Source organism: Ornithodoros turicata, chromosome 5, assembly GCF_037126465.1.
Source record: "Ornithodoros turicata isolate Travis chromosome 5, ASM3712646v1, whole genome shotgun sequence".
NCBI classification, from domain to species: domain Eukaryota; kingdom Metazoa; phylum Arthropoda; class Arachnida; order Ixodida; family Argasidae; genus Ornithodoros; species Ornithodoros turicata.
Genome location: NC_088205.1, coordinates 47,236,778 through 47,250,509, shown reverse-complemented (window position 1 = coordinate 47,250,509; position 13,732 = coordinate 47,236,778). Strand labels below are relative to the sequence as shown.

Sequence of the window (13,732 nt, the reverse complement as noted above, 5' to 3'; positions counted from 1 at the left end):
TAAAATATCGAGCGGTATGAATAACTCACCATGTAATTACATTGCTTTTCATACACAGCGCAGGAAATATTACTAGTATACTAATGATGGCTCACCTAAGCTTTCCAACAAATCTGCTGGCAGGCGTGAGTTCGAAGAGCGTGCACAAAAAGGCCATGCGGATTTCTATGAGTTTCGCTGGCATGCCTTGGAGCTGCCCGAAAAACACAAGATTCTCCGAGATGGTGAAGCTGTCATACAGCGCCGTTTCCTAAGAGCATTTTATTATTACACTTTATAGGTTGCACGTACATAGCGCAGGACAAAACTTTGCGGAAGTACCGTCATTCTCTTCCTGGGCGACACTAGGGTCACTAAATAGGGGTACAAAGTATCGCATTGGTTTTCGGCGTCGGTTGCCGCCGTTCGGTGTCCGCTATTGGGCCGATCGTGTCATGTGGTTTCTCCTTCCAAAAACGCGGCGTCCATGTTGAGTTACCTCCATCCAAAACCGGTTTCCTATGGGTTGCGAGCTTGCTTGACCAGCCCCCCACAGCTCTCGCAAAACCTGTATCAAAATGCGTGTTACTGCACATGGAGCAATCCTTGCTTCTCCATTGGTCGGACGCCACAGGCGTGTTCGGATTGGTTGCTGGAATTTGAAAACGGCACTTCGCGCTTCCTCGCCTGCGCGCTGCGTACTCTCTCGGCGGTTTCATTTGAAATTTGATGTATCTTCGATTTGTCCTGCACCTCCGGCACTAGTTCAGGGGAGTGCCGATGTGGTGCCAGGAGTGTGCGCCGCCGACTGAGACAGTGCAAGTGTAGGATGACCACTAGCGCTTCCAAAACGAACAAGTGAGTGCAGGTGCAGCCTAGTGGTCTGCTGCCAGCACCGCGGCCACTGTCGTGTTCTTTACGCTTGTCTTTCCTTTCATGTATACTATTTGTGTCAGTTGTGTTTCATCCGCTTTACTAGTCATTGGTATAAGTGTTTGTTATGCTCTGTACCTGTAAGCAGAATTGGAGCTGCTGGATTCCGACAGTAACAACGTGTTGACTAGGTATGCATTCTATTTGGTTTTGCGGAAGGGAAGGAAGATCGTATTCGTCACGGGAACATTGTGGGAAGATACTACGGATAGGAGTCTTGTTTTTCCTACTCGGTCGTTCATCTCTGTAAATTTTGATTTAAAAAAAACGATTATCGGCTGCTAAAGCTTGCGCCTTTTTCCAACACAGTAAGGACAAGTGTAATATGCTTCCCGCGCAGGCAAAAATTCGAATCATCCGTTCGGTAAGTCTCACACATGACCGCATTATCGCTACCCACTTGTTTATCGCGACAATGCAAGTATGGTGAGCTAGAATGACTGGTGTGCTTACCGGCCTATCCAATGCATGGGAGCGCTTGGTCACGGCCGTGGCACCCGACCACGTGCGATTGTTTACATGGATGCGCTGAAGCTCGCTGCGCGCCTTGCGGAAGGATTTTTGTGGGGATCCGAGGTACTCTTTTGTTTCGTATCACATGCCCTTTCCGTGAAATGCAGAGGTTCGCAGCGCACCGGCCGAGAAACGGAACAGTGTCGATGGATGGTTTATCAAGGGCAGCACGAGGTCAGTGCAAGGTCGTTGCTTGCTGAGGTTATCTCTCACTCTCTTGCAATTGATAATTTGTTGCTTACAACAATGATCATAAGCGATGCAACAGTGGTCGCTCTGTGCATATTGCCGTATTCTCGCTCAGACTTGAAGGACCTTTGCGCTTCGGGGAACCCTTCCAGTAGCATTGGCAATGCGTTGGGCGTTCGCTCACTGCGCGTGCACAATCTATAAGCAACTTTTACAACTCGTACTCCGCGAAAAGCTGATAGCCTCCTCAGCCGGAATCGAATCCACAACCTGACACCAAACAATTGAGGGTTTTAGTAAGGGGGCCTCCATAAATCACTAATTGTAAAGTACGCGTAGACTTGGTTAGACGATGTGCAATGGCTATCCCTTGCAGTTTAACTGTGCTTGTTTTCTCGCATTCGAAATCCGCTATCGCATAAGGACCGCGTCCAGGCACAAGTGTGCGAGTATTGTGTATCGAAGGCAAGAGAAGGGCCACTACAGGACCTCCCAGTATGACCCGAGACAGCACCAATCGAGCAATCAGCAGCAACAAATCGTTGGATGTTATATTTTCACACAGTTTTCAGAAACCGTTTCTCTCAGTGATTCACAAGTTAGAGCACAGCGTCGACCTCGTGCGCAGTGCAAGAATTATCGAACCTGGTCAGAGTTTGTGATGCGTAATCTTTCGCGTTTTATTAGGCCGGTAAGTGGCCGGGATAAGTAGGGAAGCGCACCAAGTGTGCGGATAAACAGTTTTCGACAGTTTAATCAGGGGTCAGATAAACCCTCGTCGCTTCGGACACTGACCGAGTGACAAACGTAGGACCGCGCAGTGCTTTACAGACGATTGCCTAATCAAATACCGCGATCATATCTACTACACCGCATTGTATTTGATGCGATATAAATTACATCTAAGCATGCGACATTAAATTCACTTGTTATCCCTTAACGATAAGCCACCCGACGTTTCGTTTGCTTTTCTATTCATCCTGTTCTGAACCCCTTAGCTGGTGTACGAACAAGTGGAAAGAACTTCGGCGATAATGTGCCTGCTGTTCACAGTCACATCATAACTACTGCTTGTTTCTCGCTGTTTTCAAGAAATGAGACTTTATGTACGAACCGAAGGAAGTGTGTTTGGGGAACCCGTACAGCCTGTATGTGTACATCTCGCGCTTTTTTTTTTATTGCACACACAATCAAATAAGGCCACTAAAGTTTCTTTATATGTAACTGGTTTGTTGAATGCCAGTATTCAATAGCAAGCAATTAATGGACGAGCGTCGCTAAAGTTGGAAGTAAGAACGACAAGATAAAAACTGCAATAAAATAAACATTACAGCGTCCTTGTTCCCCGAATATTCACCAGCTGAACGCGTGAAAGTGCGGGTACTCAGACAACAATACTGGTGGTCGAATTTCGACTAATTTATGGAGCAGCTTCGTTTGCAGCGGACACACAAAACTTTTCCTTAATAACGAAGATTAAAATAGCAGCGGCGCTCGGCATGTATCATGATACCTGATAACAGCGAGACGATGTCTTTCTAGAAATGAGAAAGATTAGTGAGATTACGGGGGAGTAACCCTGAATGCTGTATCAAAATAGGACGGTATACACTGTCTGCGTAGCATAAAAGGTGGTGGATACTTCCGAGCGATCTGCCTGCTTGTCTGGCGGCACATGCTGCTCGGGCGGAGCGGGGCGGGAAGGCGTTCAGGACAGACTTCATAGGCAACTGTGCTGACATTTGTCTTAAAGTGTACGAGCAATGCCCAGCCTCAGACAGCACAGCTTCCTCCGAGATTCGAACCCGGGTTACTTCCCCGTCTCGGCATGCCATGTCAGCATAAAAGGGCACCTCACATTCTAACACATAGTGACTCCCAGCACCAGGAGGGCCACCGCAGATTTGTTCGCGGAGTGGCCCGGACTTGATCCCGTTTGGGATTCCTGGTTCTGCTGCAGCTATCGTCCAAAATTTGGGCGGCAGAGCAGCTGGACTAGAAAGCATGGCATGTTTTCTAGTCCAGCTGATTCATTCTGATTATATATCAACTGTGAAATAGAAAGCTTGTTGCATCGCGAAAAGCCGGGAAAGGGGGAGAGCAGTGACGTAGTGTATAAACCCTGTTCTGAAATCGTATCATTGCCTCTATGAGGAAGGTATAAAAGAGACAGAGTGTTCCTACAGGATGTGACTTCCTGTCTAAACAGGATCTCACCTTCCACTACTTTTAGTACGATGTTCGCGACAAATACATAGTACACCCCGACTTTTACTTGTCAAACGACGCGATTACATGGTATGAGGTAAATAAGGAGATGTTCTTCAGCTTGCATAATTTGATGTCCAGAATTGGCTTAGGTACCTGACTGATTTTCCCAATACTCTGCATCTATTAGTACATGACGCTGTTTTGGAAATGGCGTCTTAAACAAAATTTCAGCGTGAGTATGGAAAGATTTGTGTGACTTTCAGAGCGTGTATTACGATGGTCAGTCTGTCGCGCCCAAAAACTTTATACATTGTGCACCAGTGTATCATTGCATTATACGACAAGCGCATCATTGTTGGTTGTACAACAATGGCGTGTAAAAAATCCTGCAGCCAAAATTTTAGCAGCCTTCTACCATGTCTCAAAACGGAAGATGAGCTGAGTGACTTTTCTTTGAATGTTTCCAGAGGGTCAGGGCATATATAGACAAGCAGCAAACGGGTATGTACGCTGTGAATGCAAACTACCTCAAGTATACCTTTATGACTATCAAAGGCACTTCCAAATACATTCATCTATACACAAACGTATCTGTGTGATGTACCCAAGGAGACTGGTATGGAATGCCTTTGTGCTATCTCACAAAACATGTGAGAGCTTCAGACAAAATTGCACATAACAAAAATACTCTACTCAAGTTACTTTACCTTAAGTGCTTTTGGGAGTAACTTGGTATCTTACAAATACTTTTAAAGGGCAGTATTTAGTACTTGAATACTTTTTTTAGTAGCTTGTACAAGCTTGGCTCCATGATATATTGCAGCAGGTGAAAGTCCACTCCATTCCCCCTTTTTATTTATTTCTTGCTTTTTTCTTTGAGTTATATACGGGTAGGCGAACATTCCCTCGAAGAAAGTATGTAACTACAAGGTCACTACTTACCTAAAATTCATTAATTATCCTCTTTAATTAGGGGATTTCGCGCAGAAGCGATGTAGCAGAACGAGAGGTATTCCTTATCCCCCGAAGAAAATTATCTCCCGATTATCCCAAGAAGGAATCGAAAGGCATTGAAACACTGCCTTTACCACAACATTCCAGAACGCGAACTCGTCCGTCCGTCGTAATCATATCTCCGAAGCGTGACGTATCAGCACGCCCACATTTTTTTTCTTTCTCCCCCTGTATCTGCCAGATTGCTTCAATTTCGGCCATCGCGGGAACTCCCTGGCGCTCCCAGGTGCTCTTTGCGCATGGTGTCACATGGCCGTGAGGGCGCAAGAAGCGGCAGCGGGTCGAGCCCTTGGTAGCCACCTATCAGCAGGCCCGTCGTCACGACCCGGTTTTAGTCGCCCGTCAGCACACCATTCATTCTAGCTCACCATAATGCAAGTGGTATTGCACCGCACACATATCAAGGAACCGTCAGCGTTACAGACGTGTCGTCTGCTCCGCGTGCACTCGTTCTGCACTTTCTATCCAGCAAATCCAGCCCGCCCGTGTACTCGCTCAGAACTAGTGCTGCACCGTTACAAAACGAATAGGAGAGTGCAGAGGGCACGAGCGGCACTGACAAAACGAATACAGAAGTGCTGCACCGCCTGAACTAGTGCAACGAGCATCAACGACAAAGCATTGGTCTACAAACAACCAATCGGTTTCAAACTGAAGTGTTGTCGTGAATTCTGACTCGAGAACACGTTCGAGCGCCGTCAGATTTGCATAGCGGTGACAAAAAAATAGGATTCATGAAACAGCATCATTTTATATTTGATGTATAGCAGGCAAGGAGCTGATGAGCAAGAGATTGTGCGCAAGTATGTGACAGTTGTTCGTTGTTGGGAATAGGCTGTGTTGATATGCGTGTTTTGCAAGTTTGAACTCTGTTGCAGTGTGCCAGGAAGCGGTACGCAATGGACTCAGTACGCTCAGTGCATGTAAATGCCGATTGTGTCAGTGTAATGACTCAAATAAATTTCTGTGCATTACCACACTTTTCACAGTTGTTTTAGGAATCACGGAATAACTTTATGGCGTGCATGAATGTAGTACACCTAGAAGTCAACGGTAGCCGGTACAGGCCAGTATGGAAAGCAGAAGTCAGCAAGAGCCAGAACCGCTCAGGCTGCGAGCCGGACGGAAAGACTTCTGATTGGAGGATTGAGGGAGCAATCGCTGCATTCTCATTGGTCGTGTGCCCAGTGTTGTGTAAATTTTCCTGTACTATGGGCCCTATGGGGAGTTGCGGAGAGCTGGCTCGACTGCGCGTTGTTCTCCACCGGAGAGGGGGAGATTGGCGTCCTATTGCTAGGCGACGCAGCCGCGCCTGGCTCAAGATGGCGGGCTCGCTCGCTGGCGTGGCTGAGTGTCGCTACTCTGCTCCCTATTTAGTGACTCTAGACGAAACAATGGAGGGTCACGTGCACCCGTTCGGATGGGTGTACCAGTCCGTTAAGGGTTTAATGATTGCCTTAATGAGATGAGAGTGAGATGGACTTAAAATGGCACCACGTGTTCTATAACCTTTTGTTCCTTTTGACTTATACGTGTCATTGAATTTTAATAGAAAAACTACGATACCTAGAATCATGCGGTCAACCGCATTTGTTCTTACTAGGTTTTTGCCACCTCCTAATCTGCACGTCATGTAACGTCAGTTTAATTATGTAAATTTTTGCGAACTGAACTCTGAAATTTGCCAAGTAAAGGTCAGGTTTTTTTACCTCACCAATGTGAAGAGCGTGCCCAATTTACTCAAATTAATTCACAGTGATATTGAAGAGCTATTGTATCGGAAAAAATAGCCGAAAATCATGCTCTACGGAGCTCCCAGAGGATAGCACACGACGAACTGTTCAGCGCAATCGTTGTCAGTCCGACGAAAGGAGGTTAGAAACCTAGCCCACACCGGCATTGTAGAAAGAGATAACACAGACATGGCTTATCGCATCCGGCTTCGGCTGGGACCATACCTTCGCTCTCCCAATTTCATGAACTGTCACTTTTTCTACTATCACTCTGTGGGCTCCCAAGCAGCACAATGTACTGAAAGTCGAGTGCAATAGGGGTGGACGGTATGTGTCTTATCGATGTTCCTTAGTTCCACGAGTCTGTTCAAGGCCTTCCACCTACCCGTCCACCCCTATTGCACCCAACTTTCAGTACATTTTGCTGCTTGGGCTGGGTTTCCAACCTCCTTTTGTCGGACTGGCAGCGATTGCGCTCCAAAAGTCTCCGCGCGTTATGCTCAAGTGCTCCGAAAAGCATGATGTTCTGCTATTTTTTTCCGATAGCATATATCCTGAATATCACTGTCAATTATCATGAATTTCAGTAAATTCGGCACGATCGTCATGGTGGTGGGGTAAAAAAGTGTCCTTCACTTTGCAGATTTCCAAGTTCAGTTCGCAAAAATTTACGGAATTAAACTTACCTTGCATGACATTCACATCAGGAGGTGGCGAAAACCTAGCAAGAATAAATGCCGTTGAGTGCATGATTCTAGGTGTCGTAGTTTTTTATTAGAATTCAACGACACGTTTTCTGGGACACCCTGTACACGTATAGCTAAAGTTCTAAGCATACTTCGATATGTTAGATTTTAGTGTGTATCACACGGGTGCAGGAGTGGCGGCCCGCGCGCCGCATGCGCCTCGCCTGGTGCTGCCATGCGGCCCGCGTGGTCCCCGAGCGAAAATAAATAAATAAATAAAAATTCGCCCCAAGCTTCATGAACGGTCGTGGCGTCGTCTGGGATGTGTACTCGTGCAGTTTATCTTGCATTGGTTAGTGATAGAAAACTGTTGCCATTGACCTGTAACAGCCGATGACACTCTAAATAAGAGACGAACGGGACGGGCTGGGACATGGCAACAGTGAAGACGACGAAAGTAACACAGACAGACAGGGAACGTCGAACTTTCAAATTTAGTCATAAGCAACCTTTAATCATATTATTAAAGCTTGAAAGTTCGACGTTCCCTGTCTGGGTGTCTGGGTGACTTTCGGCGTCTTCCCTGATGACTCTGTAAACCTGCCCATGCATGGCTGATGATTTTTACTTGATACTACTAGTACATTCCAACCAAAATTTTTCAACAAACCCTACATGGTCGATTTGTAATATTGTTGCCTTCAATGCCACCAGATACGGACCGGTTCAGTCGCAGGCTTGGTGATCTCACGAGTGAATCCGATAAAAGATTCTTCGAGTTCAGGATAATTGAAATAGAACTTTTTTGATCGCCGTTTTCTGCAGCTGTGGACAACGTTTCTGATGACTTACAAATAGAACTGATTGACCTGCGGTGCGACGTACCGATATAGAACAAATTTGTTGAAGTTGGTGCGGCTTGGTTTTATTCTTACGTTGGACGAAAGTATCCGAAGTATGTTGTCGGAGAGAAACCTGTCCATGTTCGGTACAACAGATGTCTACTACTAATAATAATAATTATTGGCTTTACGTCGCGAAACAACTGTATCAACATAGGTCTGCGAGCAGGTGTTTTTTTTTTTTTTGTGTGTGTGATGAATGATGAACCTGAATGAGTCAAAGTTACGCTCACAACTCACAAACGAACACCTCAACGGAGTCCTTAAGATTGCAACCGCGCACTTTCACCCGATGTTGACGTAATGGTTAAAAACAAGAGGTGCCAAGTTTCCTCAGCACACAGCAAATACAAATGATTGGTGACCATGTGATTCAACAACGCAAACATATACGTTTTATGTCGTCGTAAGTTCTGTGTTGCTTCATCAATGTCAGGAACAGGCTACCCCAAACCCATTGTATGCGGCCCGCGTGATTCCTCCATGGCTCAATCGGTCTGCGGACACGAGTGAATTTTGTATTACAACCAAAAAATGCATTTCTTGGAAAGGAAGGTTTGCACTCCTTAAAGACAGGCATAAGAATATGTAAACTATGGCTCACAAGACACAGCTGATTATCAACAACCCCCAATTCGTCTTTGGGATTCCTCTTCTAAACTTTGTTATCTGTGTCATAAGGAGTCGGCAGGACCTTTCATGTTGATGCCGATTTCAGGTGCACTGTGCGGCATTTGCAGGGACGTTTGTCCAATAATCATTTACTTGTTACTTTGCCTTCGTTCGCGATACGTCCAATTTCCCTCGGTTGAACATAACATGAGCCTTGAGGACAAGAACGATGTTTCCGACCAGTTCACAGACTTCCGAACTTTTTCAACATTTGGACAATTGTCAGTGCTAAACTTCTAGGACACTACATCGATGATACTTCCCGCACACTTTGGGAAACGGTCGTGATTACTAACACCCCGTGTTGCATTAGTAATCAGTCCGTAGTTATTGCGCCTTACTTTTTGTTACATCACCCCGACGTGTACCCTTTTACGTTGTTACTTCCGTTCTATTTTATGAAGTTTCACCACACCAATACTATTAGTCACCAACTATTTCAGTTCTCAGCCATTCTACGCGTAAGTAACACATTCTAAGTAACAGGATCTTAAAGGGACTATGAAATGTTTTTTTTCTCGGTTTCATCAGAAAGAAAACCGTTTTCCGAGTCTAGAACAAAATTTTACCTTCATGATGCGAGGAGTATTCTCGGGAGCGAATTTAAACGGAGCGGGGAAGGGAGGACAGTTGGCGCCGCGCCGTGGCGAGCTGCCGAGCGGAGACACAGCGAGCAACTTGACGGGACCACGGCCAGCTCGGTAACACGTCATTGTGACGTGTTGCCAAGCCGGAGGATCCCTTGTCCCGCCAGGAGCATGCACCCTTAGGATCCCGCGTATGCGTTCATCGGGAGTGGAAATCTCCATGACGGCAGCTTCCGCGCGATGGTCGCATCCTGTGGTTTTCGTCGACATGCCGAGGCGATGTTGGTATAGTTGGTTGCCCTAATTTACGTCAATATTCGCCTGGCAGCCAATGTCTCAGGCTTCCCAGTGACAAGACGGACAGCTTTTGATGCCACGAAGCAATCGGACCGCCGGAGTGGAAAGACGATGTGGTGCCATCGACTGCTCGTGTTTGTAGCGGACATTTGCATGATCGAATTTACGAAGGGTACGCTGAATCTCTTCAACGTACTGGATAACGAGCTCAGTGTCGCTTGTATCAAGGTGTAGCACCATCACAATGCCTCTCCACTCCGGGGAAAGAACATCCACCTAAACGGCGCAAAGGTGTGAGTATTTTTCGTTATTGGGGCTAACAAAGGTCTCTCAGTCCGTGTGGTTCAAATGCTATCACAGATTTCAGGATTGCGTAAATGGGTTAATTCACATCTGCGTGACTCTGAACTTTGCCGCCGCTTACGGCACAGAGTGAGTAAAAAAAGGGAAAATAGAAGTTACCGAATCTAGTCCCTAAACTCAGGTGGTGCACTGTTGATAAAAGTACACTTCATTTAGCATGATCTTAGACATACTTCAACAGAATATTTATGTAATATGTTGAACATACGTATCCGTTCTTTTCTCTTCACTCATCTGCTTTCATGTTTACAGGTGACTTCCTCAGCGGAGCCTGAAACCCCTTAGGTGAGACAGCATGATCATTGCAAATTGCAATCCACTATTCAGAGCAGACAAATGCTGTGCAGCCTCTTTCCAGATTCCTTACTTCCAGTTTTTTACCTATTTGTTAGTTGATTTACAGTGTGCTTTATCATGTGCACAAATATGATATTGAGGGGGATATTTTCTTGTTTCCACTTCTTATCTTATCATCATTGCTCAGCTAGATTACATCATTTGCATTCACCGGAACTGGATTTGTATACTGTGTTATTGTCTTCTCTCAAATCAGGGCAGCCCATGTGTATGGCAGCTGAAGTCTTTCACCACGGTAACATGCCAGAACAACTCCAGCAAGTGCCCTGCAGGTCACCTTTAAATTGAGGAACGTACCTTTGATGCACTATTTCCTCATGCTATTTTGTTCCTGCTACAACTCTGCGCTTTGTTTCACATTACCAAAAAATAACCCTTCCAACCATTATCATACCAGTGGTGTACTACTGTGCTCAACGAGTTCATCTTGCTCTGGGCATCCTGCAAGCCTGTTCAGCTACTTCAGCCCTTATTTACTGGTAACATTGGTGCCAATACAGTTGTTAGATGAGCTGTGTGACTGTGTAAAATAAAACATATCCTGTGTTCTATTAAAAATAAAAATTATGCATGTATAGCATATAATGTGTATATGTAGATGTTAGGTCTTAGTTATTGTGCTATTTGAGCGAAATGTCGACATTTCAGCTGTTTGAGCCTGATGCCCTCGTCCTTGACGCACATACAAGAGTGCCCACACCCTGGGAGGAGCCTGCATAGCTGAGGACTCTGTCCCGGTGGCAAATGGAACAGTTCTTTCACAAAGAAAGCAGATTTCCGCCAGAAGACCAACAAGCAGCTTACTTGAAATAGTACCAATTACTTGTCGTTTTTTTAATTCCAAAATATTGGGCATGCTACGTGAGTACTGTTTTTTTTTATTCTTTCCAGTTACCTCAACTAGTGACTTCAAGCTTATGTAACACAATAATATAATACGTATAATAATATATACGATCTCAGATCGTGTGTGTTTCGTGTTTTCTTTCCCCTGTCTCTCGGTTCCCTTCGTATTATCATGTACCAGCTCGCCTGCGCCCTTGCACTTCTTCCGTTACAATAATATAAGATGGCAATGAAGCAGGCAAACTGGTGTCGTTAGATTGTGTCCCTCAGCCTTAGGGTTATGGATGTATTACACAGTATTGGAAACCTGGTTGAACAATAAATTTGTTAAACGACAAGCAGTTACCAGAAATAACTACGATGTGCAGAATACTCTTACACAATACGCTGCAGTTGAGTTTCTGTAGGCATGGTGGTTGGCAATGCTAAGTGTTCAGATTTATGACGTGCTCCACATTGTACACAGAATACGTAACGTGCTCATAAATTAATTATTGCATGAGACATATTCTTAGGCAAACAAAAAGTCCTTCGACGGAAGGAAATACAGCCATCTGTAGAACAATAAATGCAGAGTAAATCAAAATCTCCTGAAGGCGCGAAGCTGCTTTGAATAATAACAGTAATGATGACGAAGACCACGAGTTGAAACAAAGTAAAACAAAACATTAGACCACCCAGTCTTTTACGATAATTCGTGCAAACAAATCGAGCAACAAAGGGGGCGTCTTCCAAATATCACAGTCGCACTTAGCAACGCACTTCCTTTGTTGTCAGATTGCCAACACGTAAACATAACTGCAACTGACGTAAATATAACTGCAACGTCAAGCAACCACCAGACACTTTCCATTGGTGACGGCGATACAACCAATACACGTTGCGGTGACTCGCTAGAGGCCCACGTAACTCGTCAGCAAAACTCTCAAAGCCACGGAGGTGCGTGAGTTCCTTGTTGTGAACGGCCGCAGAGCAGAGGACGAATACATTCGATGAAAAAGTACAGCTCACATGTCACACTTGCCAGCTCAAGTTTAACAAACGATTCACACACAAAACGCTGTTCATTATAGCGTGTTATCCGAACGCCTCCAACCAAGAAAACGTAATGCTTCAACTTCAACCCTCAGACGCGACCAGAGACCTTGTGACCTTCTATGTGCGACTGGGAGGCGACCACGGCGGGCTCGCAGCATTAGTTACCATTGCGCAACACCGGTGACGTAACGGGGCACAGAAGTGCGGTCCGTACAGTTACACCATCGACGGGAGAATGTGCGCGGGAGAGGAGGAACGCGGAAGAGACATTTCAAGCGCGCGCCCCTCACAGAGTGGCGCGATTTCGTCCGGAAAATTTGTGGCACATTAGTTTCTCGGCGGTAAGAACAGTTTCCAGCGAAAAAAGGTATGGGGGTTCGGGAAATTTCATAGTCCCTTTAAGACATCCTTGTGTTCAATCAGGCTTCATATTCGCTCCTACAGAAGCGGCGAAGTTACATTTCCTTTCCCCTCTGTTTTCACTCTACGTTATGTATTTGTGCCCGCTATATTACACTCTAAAAACGGTGATGCTTTTGTGATACATAAAAGTGGTGTGACACATTTGCCTGCTTCAAAGTAAGCATTTGAAAAGTGTCACGGCACAGACTTAGGCCCTGCAACTATCAGAGGCGCATTTGTAACTGCTGTACGGGTTTACCAGATGTGTCACCCTAAACGTAAAGCCTGCATGTGAGCGGTGCCGTGACACATGAATTGTGACACTCGTGGAAGGTGCAGCCATTGCTGGTGACACACCGTTTGCAAATCGAAACGATTCAATGGTTTACACATCGATTTATTATTGTTGTTTATTCGTCTGGAAATAATGGTAGCGGCACGCAGGCAGTCTGAGTAACGAAGGCCGATGTCCCATAGCTTTATACGAGCCGCAGAGCACAGCAGCAGCGGCTAGGCGGCTTCCTGCCGCTGGAGGCGTCCCGTAGCTTCGTTTTTGAACTAGCGGCTGCAGTATAAGGTAGGAGCCACACGATGGCAACTGTGGTATTGTTTACGTTTACTAGCTTCCTTAGTTGTGTTCTAGTAAGATAGTAGGATCCGGGATATCCCGAAATCTCGGGGATCCCGGCTGTTTTTCATGTCCCCAGTCCCGCGACTTTGGATTTTCGGTCAATAATGCAAACCTACTGTTGGCGTTGTCACAACACAGAACAGCATAACAATTACGAGTTATTTAATTTCTAGCACGCATTTTGGATGACAATTCTTGTCTTTGGCGTCATATGCGTCTTTTCCCATTAATTGCGGTGTTCCGGTAAGCAGGCTTCAATTTATGAAGCCTGTGGCACACGAGCCGGAGCTCCCTCCGTAGCTCTAATCGTTTGAGGGGTACCAGCGGTGTCGAACGGACTTTACTAGCCTGGAGAGCGAACTAGAGGCCTGGCTGCGTG

General features: G+C 45.7%; 1 protein-coding gene across 2 annotated transcripts in view; it reads right to left on the bottom strand.

The window, feature by feature from the left end:
- Positions 1-13,732, bottom strand: part of LOC135394429 (ABC transporter G family member 20-like) — a 383,626-nt gene that overhangs the window by 246,027 nt on the left and 123,867 nt on the right. For both annotated transcript variants that reach the window (XM_064625169.1, XM_064625170.1), the window contains exon 4: positions 96-250. In XM_064625169.1, the coding sequence (XP_064481239.1) occupies positions 96-250 (155 nt within the window). The remainder of the gene's footprint in view (positions 1-95; positions 251-13,732) is intronic.